This window comes from Anthonomus grandis, chromosome 19 (genome assembly GCF_022605725.1).
Source record: "Anthonomus grandis grandis chromosome 19, icAntGran1.3, whole genome shotgun sequence".
NCBI lineage: Eukaryota > Metazoa > Arthropoda > Insecta > Coleoptera > Curculionidae > Anthonomus > Anthonomus grandis.
The window spans coordinates 5,613,280-5,630,360 of record NC_065564.1 but is presented as its reverse complement, the minus strand read 5'-3'; the positions used below and the strand labels follow the sequence as shown (position 1 = coordinate 5,630,360).

At 33.7% G+C, this 17,081-nt stretch overlaps 1 protein-coding gene across 5 annotated transcripts in view; it reads right to left on the bottom strand.

Moving 5' to 3' along the window:
- The window catches only part of LOC126747289 (hemicentin-2), a 242,879-nt gene that overhangs the window by 96,989 nt on the left and 128,809 nt on the right, over positions 1–17,081 (bottom strand). For all 5 annotated transcript variants that reach the window (XM_050455825.1, XM_050455826.1, XM_050455827.1 and 2 more), the window contains 2 exons: positions 5,970–6,153; positions 1,620–1,837 (listed from right to left, as the gene is read on the bottom strand). In XM_050455825.1, coding sequence (XP_050311782.1) covers positions 1,620–1,837; positions 5,970–6,153 — 402 coding nt within the window. The remainder of the gene's footprint in view (positions 1–1,619; positions 1,838–5,969; positions 6,154–17,081) is intronic.

Below are 17,081 nucleotides of genomic sequence, written 5' to 3'. Positions count from 1 at the left end.
TACCACAATTTAAGCTTAAACAGATATAGAAAGAGGGAAAATGAAAATCCTGCGGTCTTCCTCCACTTATTTATTAAACATTCAATTTTTTAAAATTCCCGGCATTTCGGAGACAGTGGTGTCCATCATCAGGGGATACTACAAGGAAATAGTTCGGAATAAAAGACGCAGAAAAAAACGTAAAAAATTAATATAAGGTTCACTTACGAGGGTTTAAAATTGGTATCAGATATACGCCCCAGGGTTTGATTCCATGTCAAAAAACCCTCTATTTATTATTATTGCTTTTTTTATTTTATTTATTTACATTCTGTTGTTAAGCGAGAGACAATATCTTGATAAGATATTTCCTGTTCGTTAGGCCTCTTTATGGAATGGCCAGCTAGGTCGCCTGATTTGACGCCACTCGATTTTTTTTATAGGGGCGTTTAAAAGCTACGCTACCCAACCGGAAACCCTGGAAGACTCACGCCAAAGGATCATAAATGAGTGTCAAATCTGGAGTACTAGAAAATGTCAAACTTTTTTTCTTAATTATTTTTAATTTTATTTATTTACATTCTGTTGTTGAGCGAGAGGAAATATCTTGATGCGATATTTCCTGTTCGTTAGATTGGAAGGACGGAACTCTTTATGGAACGGCCAGCTAGGTCGCCTGATTTGACGCCACTTGATTTTTTTTATAGGGGCATTTAAGAGCTACGCTACCGAACCAGAAACCCTGGAAGACTCTTGCCAAAGGATCATAAATGAGTGTCAGATGATAATGTCTTGTATGGAGGTAGGCGGGGCTCAATTGGAGCACTTAATAAATTGGTCTAATTTAATAAACGCATTTTATTTCTTATATATCTACTGGTAGTAAGCAATAATTCCTTGCTTTTTTTTTAATTATAATAATAATAATAATAATAAGCCTTTATTTCCAACAGGCAACTTGCCCAATAACAGGAAACAGTTGCAAAACAATGAAAAATATAGTTAAAAAAAAACACACACAAACAAACCTAAAAGAATAAAAAGAAAAGAAAAAGAGTAAAGTAAAGTCACATTCTCAAAAGTTATCCAAAGAATTAGAACAAATAACTATTAATATGATATAAAAACCCAATTATAAAAGTTTAACAAGATAATCACATATTCAACAAAATTAAATTAAATTAACTGCAATATACCTACTAACTATAACTTAAACACATGGGTCTTAATCCCAAGAGTAATGATCCACCAAGATATCGACAATCACATGAACCGGAGAGAAATTTATATCGCACATGTGACAGATCCGATTAAATATAGCGCATATTGTATATAGTGGCGATTTCAACAGGATGTTAGTATGAGGCCTTGGCAGAAAGAATGCTAGGGGAATTATGTAATTAACTGGGGTTAGTGTCATAAGAGTGCCTTACTCATTAAAAATTGTCCCCCTCCTAACATATAATAAAACGTTTTTGAGCAAAACAATGTTTTTCACACCGAAAATTCCCTTGTCGTTTTCGCTGGAACACCCTGGTTCTCGTTTTCAGCTACTTTAATCCAAAATCACTTAATTATTAATAAAACTGCTTTTTTGACACAACCAATACAAGGCATTGACGCAATCTGAAAACACTTACCTAAAACGGTGAGCAAAATCGGTTTTCCCTGCACGACAAACCCGAAAGCATCTTCGGCTTCGCACTGCCATTTTCCGTCATCTTCAATTCGGATATTTTCGATGTACAAATTTCCCACACCATCCACGAAGAACCGATGGCCCATGGCGCGTTTGTTGGGGTTGCCCTCTTTCGGTATAGTTTGCACTATTTGGCCATCTTTCAGCCATATACTGGTACTAAAACCAAAGAGGACATTTAAGGATATATCCCAAAAATTGTGGAAGTTTCAGTGATTGATCGTTCAATTGACAAACAGTTATGTGACGTTCGTCAGTGCATGGAAGAAAGAAAATATTACTTTGTGTGACTCTTCAAAAAAGTTCCAACCCTTTAAAGCTTCATGGGGTCTAGTGCTGTCATTTCCTGATTTAATAATTAAAAAATGAAATTTCTTTAAATGTTCTTTCAAGATTTATTCGTTAAATACAATTGCATATTTAAATATATTCAATTTTAAATTTTCTTAAATTAATAGATTTTGCAAATTTTTATTAAGGCTATTCATAATCATATCACATTTTTTCCTTTTGTATGTTCAAATTTACGAAAATAAATTCTGTTTTTAAAAATTATTTATTAAATTTATATGAGCTAATATTTTTTAAAGAATTTATTCGTTAAATTTCAAGAGTGTTTATTTTTCTGCTGCTAAAAATTACAAAGTAATTCTTCAGTTTTTTTTTATTTAAATATATTTTGCATATTTATTCATTGAGACTTTTCGTCAAATAAATAATAATTCATTTTTTCTTTTGGCGCATTTATTTCTTAAATTACATTTAAGGTCTCAAACCAAAAAACATTTTCTCTCCCACATTTTTGTTCGTATTAATTCATTAAATTGACGACAAATAATTTAGCAGATTTATTCCCTAAAACTGTTTACTTGTAATTAATTATATGCATTATTTTATTTGTTAAAAATATTTATATAATTACCTAAATTTGTTCTCAATTAGCAGATTTATTCATTAAAACGCAATTAAATTCTGCTTTTAAAATATATTTATTAAATTTGTATGACTTTTTTGCAATTCTTGATAAATTTATTCATTAAATTGACTATCAATTTTTCGTTCATTTAACAGATTTATTTACTAAATAGAATTAATATGTAGAATTGACCTATTATGGGTCCTATAGGCCTTTAATTGTCCCCCTCCCCCTCTTATCTATCGAATGCGTTTATATAAAAATTTGAAATTTGGCACACATCACTAGCAACCTAAATACTACTTTTTGGTCCCTAGACCATTTTGAAAAATTTCAAAATGGCGGCGAGCCGCCATCTTTAAAAGTAAAATTAAATAGATTCTGTTTTTATGTGCAAAATACCAGTACCTCCATTTTGTCAGGATTTATCTTTAACTTATGTTCAGTTGAGTAATAATTTATAGATTTAAGATCCTCACTGGGTTCATTGGGGTCAAAATAATTCAAAACCTCTTTATCATCTGCATAGGATCTGAATTTATGATTGATTACCTGGAATATGTCAAAAACGTATATGAGAAAAAAAAGTGTATAATATCCAAATATAGACCTTAGTGGTACATTAGATACCGTAATGTGGGGCTACTTGCCCACCCCGGGGTAACTTGCACACCACGTGTATTTTTGTTTACTTTTACTTTTGTGTTTTATCGCCGGCTTTCTGTTGTTACAGGTAAATAAAGTATAAAAATGGTTCGTACGTACAAAAAAACTATGAAAAAACGGAATTACTCAGAGAACGCCTTGCGCCAAGAGGTAGATGCAGTAAATGCGGGTATGTCGAGGAAATTAGCAGCCGAAACTTCCAAAGTAGAACGGACTACGTTAGGTCGAAGACTTCTTGGTGCACACTCGAAATCAGTTGGTCGTCCAAAGGTTTTGTTGTAGCAAATTGGGGATTTCCTCCCACAAAAGTTGATATTCGTGACGTACAAAAATAACCTCCCTAGACCTGATTTCTTACAACTATTTATAAAAAGAAACCATTTAAGCGTTAGAATGGCTTCAAACATAAAGAGATCCAGAGCATCAGTGGATCGTAATGAAGTTTTAAATTTCTTTAATAATATTGACTTAGCAATTAGAAAAGTGAAAAGCTCAAATTTGTATAACTATGATGAAACCAACGTTACAGATGATCCTTGGTCCAGGAAGGTGGTAGTGCCAAGGAACACGAAGAGAGTGGAAATAGTTCAGGAGCATTCCCGGGCTACGATCAGTTTAATGGTTTGTGGAAATGCCAATGGAGACCTTTTCCCACCAATGGTTGTATTTAAAGCTTTGTATCTTTATGACAACTGGACGCAAGGTGGACCACGAGGAACAAAATATGCGAGCAGTGCGAGCGGATGGTTCGACATGAACTTATTCGAAATGTGGTTCTTCCAGCTTTTCCTGCCTCACGTCGAATCCACCAGATAATTCTCGTTGGTGACAACCTAGCAAGCCACTTTTCACCACAGGTGATAGAGGCATGTGGTACAAATAACATCTACATAACTCCCTTCCCAGCGAATGCCACGCATTTAATGCAGCCCCTTGATGTGGCCGTATATGCGCCTATGAAAAGAAAATGGAGAGAGATTCTCGATCAGTGGAGAAGGGAGACGCGGTTCCAAGGCTGAAAGAACAATTTCCGTGCCAACTGGACAGATTGTGGAAACGGGTAAGTCAAAATGTAGCAGAGAATCTCAAATCAGGATTTAGAGCAACTGATTTGCATCCTGCAAATCCCGACGAAGTTTTGAAGCGCATTCCTGGTGAACTAGAAGATGCAGACATCGAAAGAGTCTTAGACAACAGCTTGGTTGATTTGTTGAAAGAGCACCGTGGAACAGGGGTTGAGAAAAAACGCAAAAGGGGAAAAAGTCGAACCTGGAAGTGATGCGTCTCGCACTGTTACAGACCCTAATATTTTTGAAAATCCTCTAATAGTTCCTGAGGAATTTCGAACTACAGCCGAAGAACCAGGACCCTCTTCATCTAGCATCAACTCCCTACCAGGAAAAGCAAGAGAGAAAGGAAGACTAATAACTCCCAGTGTGGTATCTGCAAGATTAATTGGAAAGACTACAGAGGCGCAATTGATTGGATACAATGCACAAAGTGTCGAGCTTGGATTTGTGGACCCTGTAATAAAGACAGCAAAGACCCTTATTTTGAATGCAAATGGTGACAGTGACGCCGACAAGGACTTCCTAGTTGGCAATAATAATTAGCCAATGTTTTGTTTTTGTTACACTTGTGATTTTTTCAAAGAATGTGCCTTATTTTACCAAAGTTTTGCTAGATAAATTTTTTTCTTATTAATATTTCTAAGCATTTATAGGTACAGAATTTGTTTTTAAGTTTCATATATTTTGACAACATATTATTTTTTCTTTAAAAATATTGATTTTTAATTGGTTGTAACGGTGGCCCTTGTTATAGGTTTTTTTTCATACGATTAATGGGTACCATGCACAGAATATGCTTTAGAATGCCCCATGGTTGGGGCAATTTGTACACCCCACAAACAAATTTTTTTTGGGACCAATGGCTGCATTCTTCCAACTTTTATACCAGCCATAGGTCGGTACAATGTAATTTTTGCAAAGTTGTAAAGTTACAATACAAAGTTACATTGGGAAATGCGCTGAAAACGTGTGCAAGTAGCCCCAGTTTACGGTATTACAGTTTTACCAGAAGAAAAGCAATTATTACCAATTTGTATTGCCAAGTGCATTTTAAGCCTCAACATTATTCATAGCACGATATATGACCCCAGCAATAATAGACACTTTGTTAATAATTATTTTCAGCCAGATATTTAAAATACCAAATATCTATATCCCACAAGTTGTGGAAGTTTCATTGAGTGATCGTTTAATAGGGCGTGACAACAGCAGTAAAATAAACATCAACTGCCTGGAAGAATTCAAATTATAATTTTCGAGGTTCTTCAGTAGGGCAGCAGGAGTGTCCCCCCTCCAAAAAGTTCCAACCCTTTAAAGCTGCATGGGGTCGAGTGCGCTTATGAATAAAAACCAACCCCTTTAAGTGCGCGCCGAAAGTTAAACCGTGGGGTTTATTTAAGTGCGCCCCAATAAACTGTTGCCGGAGTCTTATTTCCGGTAAAGGCAGCGAGTGGATGATGCACCCCCTCCTCATTCCCCAACTTGAAAACATTAAAAGTTGGAAATTTTAAAAAGCAACCCCCTGACTTTTATCTCTGGCGTTTCAAAGTGGCTCCCTCGGAATTGTTCCGGTAGGGGTGAGACTCTCTTAATTGAGACCGAGTTTTCTTGTCCTTGTCTACGCGGTGCTGTCGCTTACCTAAAATTGATGTTAACCGCGCAATCCAGGACGATCTTCGTGTTTTGCTTGGCAAATGTTTGGGTGTAGGTCTCGCCGTTTTGCGCGGTTTTCTCATAGCTGAGGTTGGTCCTGGTGTCAGCTCTTATGGGGCGTCGGTGCGCCCCGTGCGGGTGCCTCGTGTGGCTCTTCGAATCGGCCGAACCTGTAAAATAACAAATTGAAACGGTCAGCGGAGGCCAGACGAGGCTCCCCCGAGGCAGCCGGAGGATTGTTAAATTTTAAATTTGCCGACTTATATGAAAGAGAGTGTGAAAGTGTGTTATATTACGTAAGACAAAATCTTGTGTACAAGCATCCTAAAAGCTAAAAAAATATGAATTCATAGAAGAACCTTTATATATATTTAAAATATTAAATTAAAAATAGACAGATTATCAAAAAATAACAAAAGAGGCTTAGAAATAACATGGCAAGAAGTAAATTAAACAAGGCTTGAGCACAGGTTTCATTTTTCATCCATCTTCATTCTTAGGGACCGTATACTTAGAACAAAACTCTGAAACACTTTGAATGGTTATTTTCAATGTTAATAATAGATGAATGAGCTTCAACTTCTGTGGACTTATCTATAAAAAAGGATTCCTAACACATTATCGTTGCTAAATCACTTGGTGAAATATGAATTTCAAAATATTTGAATATGTGTGCGTCCAACAATGATGCCGAATCTGATCCAAAGTTACTTGCATGATTAGATTCCAAAATTCGATTTTTGTACGATTTTTAACTAAAGATGATGCTGTTGTTATCAATCCACTACGTGGTTTCAGGAAACACTGGTCTTTGTAATTAGCTTCAAAGGCATTTGAAGCACAAATAGAAATTTAGGTCGATCATCATGTGCAATTGGCCTACATGGTCTACATGGAAACTATGTTGGAGAATTGCAGTCAATTAATTTAGATGAATATTTCTTGTGTTCCTTCAATGCACAATAATGTGAACAGAAATGTTAGTTTTTTGGGTGTGGCTCTCTTAAATATATTGTTATTTCTCGTCCTAGAACGCTGGAAAATTAAATTTTTCCCTACGTCGTTGGGTTTTTCGAGGGTTTTCTCGTCTCCCACTCCCATAAAAAAAATTCCACACGAGGAATTTTTATTTTTAACCCGCCGCCGGATTCCGCAGACACCGAGTAATTAAACTTTCTCGTCCCCTCCTCGAAGGGGTGGGGAAAGGGGAGCATTTTAAGCTTTTAGACCGCGCTTTTTTTTTTTAATTTAATTAATCTAATCTGGGTGGTAGTTTGGAAAATTACCCTCTCGAAAACGGGAAAAAATTGAAGAGCTTTGTTTCACTCATTGTCATAAGGTTCTTATGACATCTCACTCCAATGCAAGCGCTTAAAGGGGGTATGTACGTACATTTGCGAGTGAAAATAATAAAACAGCATTTAATTCTAGTCAAAAAAGGTATACTTCTTTGATTTCCAAAAAGTAGACCGTTTTCGAAATAAACGCATTTTCGTATTAGGTTGCGTATGAACAAATTATTATCGAAGTTTTACAAAGTAAGCTTTGCCTAGGATGAACACATCACAACTACGACCTGTCTAGGTGAAGTATTAATAAGTAAGTCTTTAATTTGGCTAAAGCTCGTGTTCTTATTGTGTTATTTTCGCTTAAAAATGTCGCGTCACAATGATTTTTCTAATGCTCAGATGTGGGATATGGTATGTGTATATGCTCAAGAAAATTTCAAAAAAGAGCAGCGCAGCGTTATTTAGATCTGTATCCGGATAGAAGGCAGCCAAAGCATCAAACGTTGTACGATAGATTAGGCGAAACGGGCTCATTTCATTCAAAAAACCTAAATGCGGGAAGACCAAGGATAATTGGAGCAGATATGGAAGATGAAATTTTGGTTCGTGTTATCGAAAATTCTAAAACCAGCACACGTATTGAGGCAGCCACTGGTGTAAGGAAATCTTCGGTGTCCAAAATTATACGCCAAGAAAAACTGTATCCGTATCATTTCACTCCAGTTTAAAATCTTCTTCCTCAAGACTCCAATTCAGTCAATTTTTAAGAGAGTGCCAATTGAACGATCCATTTTTTTGTAACAATCATATCTATTCGATGGAAAATCCTCATGCTTTCCAAGAACACCATTTTCAACATGAGTTTTCAATAAATATTTGGTGTGGTATCTTTGGGGATTGTATTGTGGGGCCGTTTGAATTGCCAGCTAGGCTTAATGGAGAACGTTATCTAAATTTCTTGAGGAATGATCTACCCATTCTTCTAGAAGATGTGCCCCTAAATTTAAGACGTGACAGTTGGTATATGCACGATGGTGCACCGGCACATTATTCACTGCAAGTCAGAAATTACTTGGACGAAATTGGTAGAGGTAGTGAATTAGAGGTAGAGATTTTTATTTCTGGGGCTCCTTGAAATCACTTGTGTATAAAAATAAAATAAATAACCGTCAGGAATTGTGGCAAAAGATTGTGGAAGGAGTCAATACCATCAGGGCCCAAGAAGAATCATTGTTTGGAGTCAGGCAAAATTTAAATAAAAGAATTAGACAATGTGTCCTAGTGGATGGTGAACATTTTGAACAATTATTATAATCAACAGCCTCTTCTAATTTTATCGTTGTTAATTAAATTTTGGATTAAGTGTTCATACGCAACCTAATAAAAAAATGCGTTTATTTCGAAGACGGTCTACTTTTTGGAGATCAAAGAAGTATACCTTTTTTGACTAGAATTAAATGCTGTTTTATTATTTTCACTCGCAAATGTACGTACAGGGAGCTCAAGAAAGTTATGACGTTTTTAATCACTCAATGTTGTTGTATGTGGCACCATCTAGTGGCAATGGCAAAATAGATATCATATTCGTGTTCCTCACAGTACGCCAAATTTTATGTTAATCTGTCCAGTGGATTCCAAAATATTTTAATAAATGTTTGGTAAAAAATTAGTTTTAACACCCTGTAGAACGAAAACCAATAACAACATTTTGCTAAGCGATATTGAGCACAAACGGTTTATTTTCTTGTCAGGTATCCTACATTAACCTATGTCCAATTAATTACGGGACACCCTGTATACTTATTCTAGGATTTTTTAGTAAATTTGGTATATTTATCAATATTGATTCAATTGTAGAGTATAAAATTGGTAAGGTAGAGGTAAAAAATTGACACCAGATTTACATACAGTGTGGTGACTTTAACTGGAACAAATTCAGCTAAAACTAATCAATTTTTATCTCGCAAAAAACCCATTTTTTTTCTTATTCCACGCAGTTAAAATGAAATAGAGTTTTCCCAAATATTTGGAGCACTGTTAGTAGTTTTTCCAGATATTTGAAGCCATTTTTAAATTGTCCATGATACATCAAATACAGTATTTTTTGCCAGATATTTTGGAGCTATTTTTATAGTTTTTCCAGGCATTTTAAGCTATTTTACCTTTGTCCCATGTAGTTCAAGTAAAATCGTTTTTGCCGATATTTAGGATTACATTTGTATTTTGCAAGGCATTTTTAAATTGTCCATGCTAGTTCAAATAAAGGGATTTTTCCAGGCATTTGGAGCAATTTGCGTAGTTTTTCCAGGAATTTTAAGTCGGTTTTCCACTGATCCGGGTAACTCGAGTTCGAATTTAATTTTTTCCAATTTTAATTAATAAATTAATAAAAACATGACTGTCAAATCCTTGGAGGGAATAATTGATTCAACTGCCTAAGAGGAAGAAAGAGAATGGCTGAAGAGCGAAAAATAAATCATGCATTTAAGAGAAATATAGGTTGAAAATAAAGTGAGCTCTAATGGAGCGAGAGAGAGAGAGAGAGAGATAGGGGGAGGGAGTTGCCCCTTTTGGCTATTTTTTCTTTTGTTATTGTGCGCTGATTTTTACGCAATTTTAATAAACGCCCGCAATCAAGCGCAGCGCGTTAATTAAACACGCCACCACCGATTTAACCGAGACGACTGTGATTTTCCGAAAATGCAAATTTCTACCCCCGTCATGTCATTCATGTCTTATCAAATAATAATCCGTTCAATTACCCGCGAAATTTTCCAGGTCCTTTCGCCCTAAAATTGCCGCAAAGAAATTTTATTTTTTCAGGAAAAAATTAAATTTTAACCCTCCCGAAGGGCCCTCGGCATTATGCCTCGAGTGTAATTCATACCTCGAAACGGTAGGGGGATGTAGTGAAAAAGGCCCTTTTTTTTCTGAAAATGCACTCGCGGTGAACAGCCCTACAGCTTTCGAGCGCCTTTAAAATGTTTAAAACATAATAAAAAAAATGGATTAAGTTATGCCAGAAACACGCGTAAACGCCGTAAGATCGAGCGGTCTTAAGGCTGTCGGTTTTATCAATGGGGATGATTGATGACGGCCGCCCTTGCCCAGCTGCAGTAGATTATTAATCTAAAATTTCAACGGGCTTATTGATTGATCGGAAAGGGGCGAATAAAAGAAAAATGCAGTTTTGACGCAATAAACTTCATCTGTAATCATTACTTAAGGCTGACCTGCACCCTGTATCCTTTGGGATTAAGGGCTTATTTGCCCGAAGATACCGTATAAAATACACATGATTAAATATAGAAAATTGTTTGAAGCCAAGAATTTTTTTTTTTGAAGAGAATGATTTTTTTTAAGGCATTTGAAGCCTTTTTTAAACATTTTCCCCGGCATTTGCAACGCATTTCTTTCCTTGTTCGACGGAATTGAAGTAAGAAGTAGTTTCTTCCAGTCATTTGAAGTCATTGTTTAAATTTTTTTCCAGGCATTCGGAGTAATTTTTAAATTTTTGCCAGGTATTTGAAGCCAATTTTTAATTTTTTTCAGACATTTTGATCCATTTTTTTTAAAGCATTTAAAGTTGAAGCCTTTTTTAAACATTTTCCCGGGCATTTGTAACCCATTTCTCCCCTTGTTCTACGCAATTGAAGTAAAAATTAGTTTCTTCCAGTCATTTGAGGCCATTTTTAATTTTTTTTTCAGGTATTTGGAGCCATTTTTTAATTTTTTTTTTTAAGCATTTGGAGCCTTAGTTTAAAAATTTTCACAGGCATTTGCAAACCATTTTTCCCCCTTTTCTAAGGAGTTGAAGTAAAAATTAGTTTCTTCCAGTCATTTGAGGCCATTTTTTAATTTTTTCCAGGCATTCGGAGTAATTTTTAAATTTTTGCCAGGTATTTAAAGCCAATTATTTATTTTTTTCAGACATTTGGAGTAATTTTTTTATTTTTTTTCTAAGCATTTAAAGCCTTTGTTTAAAAAATTTCCCAGGCATTTGCAACCTACTTTTCTAGAAGCCATTATTTAATTTCTCCCAGGCATTTGAAGCCACTTTTAAATTTTTTCCTGGCATTCGGAGTAATTTTTAATTTATTTTCAGGCATTTGAAGCCAATTTTTATTTTTTCTGGGCAATTGGAGCAATTCTGTATTTTTTTCCAGGCATTTGGAACTTTTTTTTTAAATATTTCCGGGCATTTGCAATCCATTTTTTCCCTTGTTCCACGGAGTTAAAGTCAAAATTAATTTCTTACAGGCATTTAAAGTAAACCACTTTTTAATTTCTTCAAGGTATTCGAAGCCGGTTTTTAATCGTTCCATGCCTTTGTTTGAGGCAATCTTTTGGTTTTTCCCAGGCATTAAGGGTCATTTTTTTAATTTGTTTCAGGCATTTCTCCCCTTGTTCTACGGAATTGAAGTAAAAATTTGTTTCTTTCAGTCGTTTTTTAATTTCTTCCAGGCATTTCAACCCATTTTTTATTTTTTTCTCAGGCATTTGAAGCGAATTTAATTTTTTTTTCTGACATTCAGATAATTTTCAAAATTTTGCTAGGCATTTGAAGCCAATTTTTAATTTTTTCAGGCATTTGGATCCATTTTTTTAAATCATTTGAAGTTGAAGCCTTTTATAAACATTTTCCCAGGCATTTGCAACCCATTTCTCTCCTTGTTCTACGGAGTTAAAGTAAAAATTAGTTTCTTCCAGTCATTTGAGGCCATTTCTTAATTTATTTTCCAGGCATCCGAAGTAATTTTTAAATTTTTGCCAGGTATTTGAAGCCAATTTTTTATTTTTTTTTCAGGCATTTGAACCCATTTTTTATTTTTTTCTCAGGCATTTGAAGCGAATTTAATTTTTTTTCCTGACATTCGGGTAATTTTCGAAATTTTGCCAGGCATTTGAAGCCAATTTTTTTTTTGAAGTAAAAATTAGTTTCTTCTATTCGTTTTTTTAATTTCTTCCAGTCATTTGAGGCCATTTTTTAATTTTTTTTCCAGACATTTGAAGCAAATTTAATTTTTTTTTCTGACATTCGGGGTAATTTTTAAAAATTTTCCCGGCATTTGAAGCCAATTTTTCATTTTTTCCAGGCATTTGGATCCATTTTTTTAAAGCATTTGAAGTTGAAGCCTTTTTTAAACATTTTCCGGGGCATTTGCAACGCATTTCTCCCCTTGTTCTACGGTGTTGAAGTAAGAATTAGTTTCTTCCAGTCATTTGAGGCCGTTTTTTCATGACCTTCAGGCATGTGAAGCCACTTTTTAATTCCTTCAAGGTATTCGAAGCCGGTTTTTAATTGTTCCAGGCCTTTGTTTGAAGCAATCTTTTGGTTTTTCCCAGGCATTCAGGGTCATTTTTTTAATTTGTTTCAGGCATTTGAAGTCAAATAATTTTTCTACAGTCATTTGAAGCCATTTTTTCCAAGCATTCGGAGCCATTTTCCCTAAGTAATTGAAACCTTTTTTAAATTTTTTCCCAGGTATTGCAAGGCATTTTTTCCTTATTCCACGAAGTTGAAGTAGAAATTAATTTCTTTTAGGCACTTGAAGTCATTTTTTAATAATTTTTTTTAGGTATTTAAAGTCATTTTTAATTTTTCTAGGCACTTGAAGCCAGTTTTTTTTTTCAGGCATTCGACGCCATTTTTTAGTTTTTTTCCATGCATTAGGAGCCATTTTTTCTAGGTAATTGAAACCTCTCTTAATTTGTTCCCTGGCATTGCAACCTTGTATATTTCCTCTTGTTCCATGTAGTTGAAGTAAAAATGAAATTCTTATAAGAATTTTAAGTCAATTTTTCATTTTCTCCAGGTATTCGAAGCCTTTTTTAAATTTCTTTTAGGCATTTGAAGCCGTTTTTAATTTTTTTCCAGGCATTCGGAGCCATGCAATTGAACTCTTTTTTAATCTTTTCCCAGGCATTTTAGTAAAAATTATTTGTTTCTGGAGATTGACGCCATTTTTCAGTTTCTTCCAGGTACCTTAAGCCACTCCTCCGTTCCAGCAAAAATAAAATTAATTTTTTTCCATGAATTCCATGAATTATTTTTTTTTTCTTGGTGTGAATTTATTCGTTAAACTCACCGCTAATGACGAAAACTCACTTAAATATATGATTTTTTTTCGCGGGAAATTTTTTACTTATATCGAGAGATGGGGGGGGGGGGGAGAAAAGGGATGGGGAGGGGGGGAAGCGAGTGCTGCTGGGCTAAAATTAAGAACGTAGATCAAGACGTGACTCAAGACTAAGAAGAAGAAGTTCCATTACTCCGCGAGCGAGAATTATAAGTTTTACATTCGCCATTTTTCCACGTTTCCACTGTTTTATTGCCTTAAGAATAACTTCGTCGTCGTCGGTTTGATTAATTTTCCGACAACGTTTATAACAAAATGCCGCCGCTTCTTTCTCTCTCACTCACTCACTCGCGGGGATTTAATTCAGGTTTTAACATATTCGGGATAACGGGAAACGTAAATATGGGGCGTGAAATGAGTGAAGGCGTCAAAAGGGGATGAATTAATGTGCATCGCGTACATTAAGGTTATGCAAAATTACTTGGGAACGTAAGGTTTGAGGAGGGTTTTTTTTTTGTTCTCATTAAATACCGCGCGTGGAACAGAGTGATGGTTTGGGGAATTTGCATTTGCGTAATGAATTTCTTCGGGACAGGTTGTTTCAGGACTCGAATGAACATATTTTCACCTAATTTTAATGAATAAATAGCAATCGCATTGTTTTTTTTCCCAATTAGAGCGCGCCCTTCCGTGAATAATTTTAATTATGTTTTACTGAAAATAAGAAGAAAAAACGCAGATTTTACCGCGAAAATTCTAATTTAAAAATCCCGTTTATGCAGATCCGAGGGCGCATTATGAATTTTATTATTTAAGTGCGGCCCACGGAGCGAGAGGGATGAATATGCATGTTACTGAAGTGTCAAATTAATCTTTTTTTAATGACCCCTTTGTCTACCCCCCAGACAAGGTTTTAATTTGAATAAATAAAATTTGTCTTTTTTTTCTTATTCATTAAATCGTAATTCAATTTTTTCCTTGTTGGAGGAGGGAAAGGGCTCTCAAACGAGCCCTATAGAAACGTACAATGGTGTCGGTGGAAATGATAAATGAAATTTTCCAGGGAGACGTAAACCGACACCCATTGTGTCTCTGTCTTCTGTGGGGGATTGACAAGGTAAAGTTGTCTTCTCTTGTATTCTGGAATTTATTTTCGGAAGGGTTGATTTGTCTTGGTGAAGAGTGAAAAGGGAGTTTTACCACATTTTAATGAGGCATTGTCTTGTTATAGTTAATCATAGTAGTAACGCAAAAAATTTAGCGAATAAATTTATCCAAAGTTGCGAAAAAATGATATAAATATAATAAATAAATATGAATACATATTTCTTTCAAGTAATTTAATTATATTTGCAAAATGTATTAATTTATATTTAAGAAATAAATCTGCTAAAAGAACAAATAATCTATAGTCAAATTAATGAATAAATTAACCAAAAACTGCAAAAATTCATACAAATTTAATGAGTAAATCTTCTAATTGGAAATATATTTAACGAAGAAAAAAAGTTTGAATAAATAAATTTATAAAATGTATTAAATTAAATAAATTTTAAATTTAAATAAATTTACTGATCGAGTACGAATTTAATAAATTAATATAAATATTAATATATATTTCTGTCAAGTACTTTTTTGTCAAATGAATTTGCTAAATGTATTAATTTATATAACAAAACTAAGAAATAACTTTGGAACTTTTAACAGAAGAAAATTATAACGTAATGAAATTTTAATGAATAAACTTTCCTGGATTTTAAATTTATTAGGGCGATTTAATAAGTAAATTTATTGAATTTTAGTAATGAACTTTTTAATTATTAATGTTTAATGTCACTTAAATTTAATGAATAAATTTTAAAAAATCATTTAATTTAATGCGGAAGTTTGAACATATACATGGTGTTTAAGGTATATATTTAAGAGAATAAATAAATAGTCATCAAATTTGCAAAAATGTATTAAATTAAATAAATTGAATTTAAAAATGAATATTGTTAAATACGCAATTATATTTAAGGAATTAATATGTCAAAATTAAACGAATAAATATCGAGAATTTTACAGAAATAAATTTATAGAAAAAATATTTTAAAACTAATAAATAAGGAATAAAATATATAAGTTTAACGAATAAATTCTTCGGGATCAAGATTTAAGTAAGATGTTAAACCTGGAATATAATGAATAATTATTCTATGCATAAATTCAATTTAATTACAAAGGAAACAATGTTTGTTTAATGAGTAAATTAAATATTCACCAAAAATATGTAATGAAATTGTACAAAAACATCGAGCCTTAAAGAGTCTTCAATTTAACGTGTCATTTAATGAATAAACGTGCCAAATTTATCTAACAAATAATGCGTATCAATAATTTTTCCTAATTACATTTAAATGTACGAATGTTTGTACATAAAGAAAACGCGCAATTTTGTATAAAATTAATATAAAAAAATATTTCATGAATTAAATGAATAAATTTTATAAAAATTGATTTTAAAAATATTTATTCATAAAAACGTCACTTTACATCAAGTTATTAAACAAATTGTTTAATAACTTGATGTAAAAATGAATAAATAATATATGGAAACCCTTTAATTATTCACTCTTTAAATTATTTTTGACTATTCAAATTGAGGATTTAATGAATAAATCAAGTAAAAAATAGTCTACTAGTCATTTTTAATCAAATAAGACGCGAATATAATGAATAAATTCGTTTAAAATTTATTATAATTGACAAACTAAATAGTAAATTATTAAATTACTAAAATTTAGTGTTTTTATTTATTTAAAGTGCAATTTAACCAATATATTTAATAAAAAATTACGAATAATTGTATGTACGTATTAAGGTCCATTGTCATGCCTAAATCCAGTGCTTATTCAATTATTTATAGTCCATTTAATGAATAAATCTACAAAGCGAAAACATTTAAAAATGCTTATAATAACAAATAAATGCAGGTCTTTTATTTCTTGATTATTCATTTAAGTTATAATGACAAAACGCATCTAAAACCTAATGAGTCCATTTATTTGAATAATTCAAGGTGCAAATTAACGAATAAAGTGATATAGAGATCAAAGTGCTGACAATGACAGATAAAGCGACGTAATTCGAAAAAAAAAAAAGAAAAACGCCAACGTTGCCAACAAGAGAACCGGAAAGAAATTTCCATATACGATTCGCACTTTGTTTCGCGATAAATCAACCCCCTTTGGACACCCATCCCCCCCTTTCGGAGTCAGCTGCCAAACTGGTTCGCGCTTGTTGCCAAATTTCCCGACCGCCACATAAGAAAAACCTGTATAAGTTAAACCCCCTTTTTCCCCCTGGAGGGCCCTAAGGGTCGTGAATTTCCCGATATTAAACCGGTTTTAAATCATAGATTTTCTGGGGATAAATTCGTTTCCGGTCTTTGGGGAGGAATTTTATCAGTCGTAAATCTGTTCTCGGGTGGGCAGAGGGGCGGCGTGGGAGGTGGGAGAACGGGTGTTTTGCCCCTTTTATCCAACTGAACAAATATTAAAACAATTTCAGTATAAATAATGGCCCGCCGGGGGGGGTTGTTTGCTGGTAAACAAACGCGCCGCCGTTATTTATTTAAATGTTGCCGATTCGATTTTAAAATAAATTAAGGGATGATGATGCTTTACGCGGAATTGTATGTTTTAATTAACCCCCCTGCCCTCATTTTTTATAATTTAAATTGGGCCA